Raw genomic sequence first — 7,150 nt, forward strand, 5'->3', positions numbered from 1 at the left:
GATGTTCGGTATCAAAAGTACCAGCAGGTGCATAGGACAATCGTGCTTTCACAATTTTGTCTACCTTTTCGGGACACAAGTAAATAGGGCTACGATAGATCCGAAATCTCATTGCCATTATTCTAAATGCATTTTCAACCACTCGTCTAGCCCGAGAGAGCCGAAAAATCTTTTCTTCGGCTTTTAAAGTCATTTTTCGAGAATATGGCTTCATAAGATATTGTTTAAGAGCAAACCCCTCGTCGCCCGGAATTACACCCCAATTTGGAAAATTAAGCGAATTATCCTCTATGGAGGCTTTTAATGTAGATTGGTTAAAAATTGTCATTTATTCTTCCCTGACTCCCAACATCTATAAAAATGAAACTGTAATCACTATCAACAATCTGATAGATCTAGATCTGATACATCAGAACTATCTCCCAGGTCATCAACTTCTGCACAACAAGATGAATCGCTCAGCAACAGCCAACACAGTTTGTCAGAAGAATACATACACGGTGGTTTTGATGAATATGGAAAATAAGTTAAATTTCTTGTCTTGTTCTTTTTAGGTTTAGGAATATTTCGTTTATTTTTTTTTATGCTAAATTACAATAAAAAAGTAACATTTTGCAAGTACATTTGATATTTATATGTACATTTGGTATGTACGTTTGGAATCTATAGCACAACATTTATCATAGTTTTTTTTCAGCATGATTCATAAATTGCTTCAAGTACTGCAGGTAAAAACTTGGATATTGAAGATTTGGGAACTCTATACAAACATTCTAGCGTACGAAAATATCGACTTGCCAAGTAACGAAGGGTAATTTGCAGTTTTAATCTTGCAGGAAATGCAGCTCTCATATTTGTATCAACTTTTTGAATGTTTGGTTTTACACTTTCCAATAGTTGCTCAAACTGTTTTGCAGTTATTCTCAGATGGTTTTTGAATGTGGCTTTATCCTCACCCGCCACTTCTGTAAGGAAATTGGAGGAAGCTCCAAGCGCCTGACGTTTACGTATCCAAGACTTTCGTTTTTCTGCATTTCAAGCTCGTTTATAAGCATATCAGCAACCACTCGCACACCTTCCAATAAATACAGTTCCGCCATATTTGTATGTTTAATTTGACATCCAAGTCATGTCGTGGAAACCAACTTGGTCCAAGTCTACGTGTCCAAGCACACTTGGTCCAAATTGGTATCCAAGTGTACTTAGATCGTGTCAACCCGGCTTAATTGAGCAATAGATATTTCCTTCTAAATAGTAGTCCTATGGTTGGAACTTTTGGTGTGATGCTCAAATTTCGCAAACGATGTTAGCATCTCCGGGAGAAGATTAACTCTTTTTTTGTAATTTACCACTAACCAGAGTTTTGGTTAGTGGTAAAACTGTCTCATAATTTTTTCTAAATAATGTTAATTAATACCCAAAAAGTAACTACTAGCTATGATTTTGTCACAACAGTTTACATTTTACTCAACATTATTGAACAAGAGAAGACCAAATTTTGAACAAACTTTGGTCTGATACTAAAAAGGATCTTAAACAATATTACAACATTACTGCCCGGTGTATAACTTGTGTTTAATAAATAAAAATAAAAAGTTTTTAAAACATTTATTTCCTAAACTAACAATTAAGCTTTAAGAGCAAACATCCTTGGGGGGAAAGCAGAGAGTTTCCTGATCTCCTTGGGAGTCTTAAGCTTCTGTTCGTGGGATGAAAGGGCACGACGGATAGCGCGGGTCTTCTTGGGTCTAAGGTCCAAAGGCTTGTACTTCTTGTTTTTGTACAACTTCCTCAAATTCTCCTTTTGCTTTTGGTGCATAACAATGTACACGCGGGCGATCGCTTTACGCACTACCCGGCTAAAAATTACAATTATCAAATTAATATCATGAATATAAGTTATTCATTTTTGTGTAGGAAGCTAGTTTGTTTCAACAGGAAAAGAGTTCCGTAGAAGAATAACATAAAAGTTATATGGATAATTGTTTGAATAGATCAGTTTAAATAGAGAGTTTAAAAGAAACAGGAATGAGTCGCGCGTCGTTGTGATTGCATTCCTTTGATCAAATCAAACAATTTATTAATACTATGAGCCCTAACAACTATATGTTGCAACAAGTAGTCATTTTATGAATAAAATTCCAGTTTACCGTAATTCTTTTAATTTATTTTTTTTAATTTAAAAATAATAAATTAATAACATTTTTTATGTTTTAGAGAATTATTTTTAAGGTTTAATAAAATTTTGATGTTAAATAATATTTATTTAATTGTTTGATAATCAAAAAATGTTGACAACTAAATGTCGGAACATGGGTTGCTTTTGTTCAAATTTTTCCAGTTTTATTAGCATGACGCGAAGATGGCTTTGAATAAATAAAAGTAAGTAGTGCGTTGTCAACAATAAAAATTTTGATGCGTCACTTGACCATTAATAATCAATTACTGTCATTTTTATTACGAGTAAAATACAATAATGGCTTGTGGAAAACCTACTGATCTAAAAGTGCGAGAAAGTATTATCCAGCAGTACCATAAAGGGAAAACAATGCGAGAAATCTCTAGTGAATTAAATGTTGCAACAACTACTATATTTAATATAATTAAAAAATATGGTGAAACTGCCAGTATTGGTGTTCGCAGCAAAAGTTCAGGACGTCCAAAAGTTGTTTCTCAAAGAAATGTAAGGAACTTGATTAAAATTTGTAAGTCGGGAAGAAGAAATACTCTACGAGAAGTAACTGCAAGGTGGAATAGAGAAAGTGGGATAAATGTTTCCAGAGAATGCTGCCGCAAATATATCCACAACAGTGGTCTTAGTTTTTATAAGGTATGTTTAATAGGCTGTGCTATATTATTTTCATTTTTCAAATTTTTTCGCCTAGGCCAAAGAAAAACCATTGTTAACAGAGACTCAAAAAGGGAATCGTTACATTTAGGCCAAATCAAAACTCTCATGGACCAAAGAAAATTGCAGCAAAGTTATTTATAGCGACGAAAGCAAATTTGATGTCTGTGTCGGAGATTATCGAAAGCGTGTGATTCGGGACAAAACAGAAGCATTCCATAAGGATTGTCTTAAAAGGACTGTAAAGTTTCCACAGGGCATCATGGTGTGGGGTTTTATGTCAGCTAAAGGGTTGGGAACGTTACACTTTATTGATGGCATAGTAAATGCAGAAAAATATCAAGACATTCTTGAACATTTGCTTTTACCAAGTGCAGCAAATTTATATCCATCTGGAGATTTTATCTTTCAACAGGACAGTGCCTCATGTCATACTGCTAACTCTATCAAAAAGTGGATGGGAGAACATAATATTAAAGTTTTGTCACACCCCTCTAGCAGCCCGGATCTCAATCCAATTGAAACACTTTGGCACAAAATGAAGCAACGCCTAAGAAATAGTCCGCAGCATACTTTGCCACAACTACATGCTAAACTACAGGAAATATGGGATAGTTTCACCCCTGAATTTTGTGAAGGTCTAGTTGGTACAATGCCTCATAGAGTTCAGGCTATTATTCAAGTTGAATAGGGCGACGTTACGCCTTACTAATTTGTATTTTCCTTTTTTAAAACTCACTTGTTCCAATATTTAGTTGTCAGCATATTTCAATTATTTACCAAGTAATTAAATATGCTGCTCTTAATGGATTTTGTTGTGTGAAATATTTCTACTTCTTAATGACATATAATCTACTGAATTGGAGCCATTCAGCACATATGACCGAAATATTTGCACTGCAGTGTAGTTATACAGAGACCTGTAACCTGGAGTTCCTACCCTACTCAGTGCTTACAAGTTACATTATTGTGTCTGTTGTTTGGAAGGGAAAATTATTCCAGGTTTGTGGCACATTCTGGTACTCACCAACATTTAGAGGTGGGAACTCTTGGGTGGCACCAATATGCAGCTAAGTTTTTTAATACTCCCTTAAGGAATTACATCTTAATTGTTTAATATTATTTATTATGTTCTACTAAAGTTATAGATAATATTTAATATCAATAGTCTTAAAGGGAGATTTACTAAAATTTTATAAAATATTAAATGGAAATTTTTACTGCCCTGATAGTTTGAAAAAGGTACTATTCAATGTTAAAATCAATTATAGGTATTGGGTGATTTGGGATTCAGTCCGGAATCTGGGTGTGCTTACCATGCATTCTGCTTATATCTTGGAGAGCTTGCTTTATTTCAGGAAAAATCCTCCAGCTTTTTTGACACATGGAGGTGTACATGATTATCAGGTGTATAGTGACATTTGACATAAATAAATTTTGATCTGATAGATGATCCTTGGATATTTCATTTGTATTTTCATCAAGCTAATTACATTATATTTTCTTCAATCACCTGAATGATTGCATTAAGAGCATTTAATGTGTTTTAGAATCTAATTGTATCCAATTTATAGTCTACACATTGACCAGATAGAAAAAGTTCAGACCAAATTCTGCAAATTTTTTACTTTACAAAAATAGGTTCTGGTATGAAATAGTCACTTATGATATTAGTTCTCAGCTAATCAGTCTGCAAACATTGAACAGATGAAGAAACAATACATCAATTTATTTTCTCTTCTCATTGCTGTGTAACTAGAGCTACACAGCAATGAATTCATTTTCATGAACAGTCACCAGACAAATTATGGGTTCAGAGAACAAGTGTAAGAGTAACAGATCAACTAGTTAAACTGTATAATCTGCACTTTAGAAAGAATTACTTGGTTATCAGGGTCTTTTACTAGTTTTAAAAATAAGGTTTTAAAGGGAATAGGAGTATATCTCCAATACTGATTATGTAGTACTACTCTGCTTCTTTATTTTATTTGTTTGTGTGTATCTTTACCTGATGATGTCTGTAAGTTGTAAATAAATAAATAAATTAATCTTGACCCTTTTGTAGATATCTCTTTAAATTCAAACTTAAGGAACTATAAAAGACTGAAAATATCAGAAAGGTTATGTTTTCAATTTTTGTATCTTGACTTTGTTATACAGGGGTCGGCATAAGTCAGTTAACTTCAAAAATAGTGTGAATGCGGCGACGGTGCTTGCCTTACTGAATTTGTGCGATCATTTTTTTTCTTTTTGTTTGGTATGCAAATTGGTTAACTGACTTATGCCGACCTCTGTATTCTATGCCACTTATTATATATCACTCCTTATCTCTTATTTTATTCTTATAAATTAGCTCTGCTGTTAAAATAAATAAATAAAGTTCATGTTCTAGCCAAGAAGAAATTGAGAAGAGAACCTTGTGGCATGGTAGGATAATTCACTAATTAATATGTCATTTAAGAAAATATTCTACTTGCAAATTTGAGTTAAATCGAGTAGCTTGTCAGAATGGACTTCCTGAATATTAGGATTAGTCAGATAAATATTGATAAAAAATGGGAGTGATTAGAATATTAAATATCTAAGGGCTGTTTCAATTTTAATTCAGTCCACACTAAAACAAGAAATGCTATGATTTAAGATGCATTTCAAACAATTCTCTCCATTAAATATCTATTAAAAGATTTGCATTTTGATTTATATATAAATTTATGAAAAAGTACAGTATTATATTAGAAAAAACTGGAATTTTATGGTTGAAACAAAACTAGCAAATTTAAGACAATACTCACATTTTGGACAGTTTGGAAGGGGCACCACCGGTAACTTTCGCCACCCTCAAGCTGGTGAGTTCCTTTTTGAGGTCATCGAGCTGCTTGGTGAGCTCTTTTTTGTCTTTTGTCCGTAAGTCGGAGCACTTTACCTTACCCTAAAAAATACACATAAACATTAAGGGGATACCTAACCTTCAATTAATAAAACAAAGAAAAATCACAGAAAAATGAAAAAATCGAGAAAAATATTTGCGTGGACCACTTTCCGAATTAGTTATTTACACTTTTTCTTGTAAAATTATCGCCGATTTGCATTAAATTTATGAAAAATAAGCAGATTTAAATTTTTCCTACCATTTTTGTTTTTAGCAAAAACTTGAAAGAAGTTTCGGAAGAGGAAAATCCCTAGATTTGACAAATGACAATTTGTTGGTTACTTTTCGGTTTGTTTTGTTGGTACTTGAAAGCACAAAAACTCTATAAAAAGGATAGTGACGGCAAATGCGTTAAGGTCGATTCACATTATAGTTCAGGTCGCGCTCCGCTCACAGTCCACTCGGTGAAATCTTGTTACTTGCTTTTAAACGAAAATATTCATATTTGGAGCTTTGCTCATGGGACGCTTAAGCTTATTGACCGTGGTCTTTCTTTCCGCTTTGAATTCAACTTTCTAAAATAAATACGAAAAAGTTTTGAGCTAAAATTCCAAGGCTGTTTTTCACTTATGGTGAGCTCGACAAGAGACACTATAATTAAAAACACGTTTTTCCATATTGACAATAGTTTGAGGTTCAAGGTATCGTTTCGTAATATTCCTTTTCAAAGGCAATGCCGAATCCCCGATTATTACATATGGTGGCAGCGATTGTCAGTTCCAGGATGCTCCAGAAAAAGGTGCGCTTAATTAAAGAAATTCGATCCACTAGCATATTTGGAGGGGCCATTATTTTGATATGTTTACCGTCTAGCGCCTCTAAACAATTAGGGAAATTCTACAAGTTCCAAAAATCATTGGCAATCGTTTTCCATTTTTCTTTGTCGGTGTCGGTATGCATTCTTGCAGTAAATTTGATATTATTACATTGCAAACATCCCTGACCATTTTCTGGACGGTGAAATGGCCGAGGCAATAATAGTCCGTAGTGAGTCTCCCGTTCCTAAATATCTGAAACGAAATAAGAATAATTGATTCATCGGTTGTTGAGGATAAGAATTTTGAAAATGTTTTTTGATTTAATTAAATTTACTCCAACAAATTTTCCTCTAACAATAATATTACAATTTTAATGTTATATACTATTTTTTGCAGCTGATAAATGCAAGCAAAGATGGGAGTCAAGAAATAGAAAAAGTCCATGATACGAGGATGAAATGGCTTTGTTGTTGCCGCACAAGAAAGATAATGCCCGGGTATCTTCACTACAGATGGACAATAGAACATATTATGAGGAGAACACGGTAACATGACGGATGAAGAGCAGACTGAGGCCAAGACAAATGATGTTCCTGTAGCGCACAGAGAAGTTGT

General features: G+C 33.7%; 1 protein-coding gene across 1 annotated transcript; it reads right to left on the bottom strand.

The window, feature by feature from the left end:
* Nucleotides 1-1,593: 1,593 nt before the first annotated feature.
* Nucleotides 1,594-6,110, bottom strand: LOC126743989 (60S ribosomal protein L35). The gene is made up of 3 exons (XM_050451287.1): nt 5,977-6,110; nt 5,641-5,777; nt 1,594-1,859 (listed from the first exon to the last, which is right to left on the bottom strand). The coding sequence occupies exons 1-3, from the start codon at nt 5,977-5,979 to the stop codon at nt 1,628-1,630; spliced, it is 372 nt and encodes a 123-aa protein (XP_050307244.1). The 5' UTR covers nt 5,980-6,110; the 3' UTR covers nt 1,594-1,627.
* Nucleotides 6,111-7,150: the final 1,040 nt, after the last annotated feature.

Source organism: Anthonomus grandis, chromosome 13 (genome assembly GCF_022605725.1).
Source record: "Anthonomus grandis grandis chromosome 13, icAntGran1.3, whole genome shotgun sequence".
In the NCBI taxonomy this organism is placed as follows: Eukaryota; Metazoa; Arthropoda; class Insecta; order Coleoptera; family Curculionidae; genus Anthonomus; species Anthonomus grandis.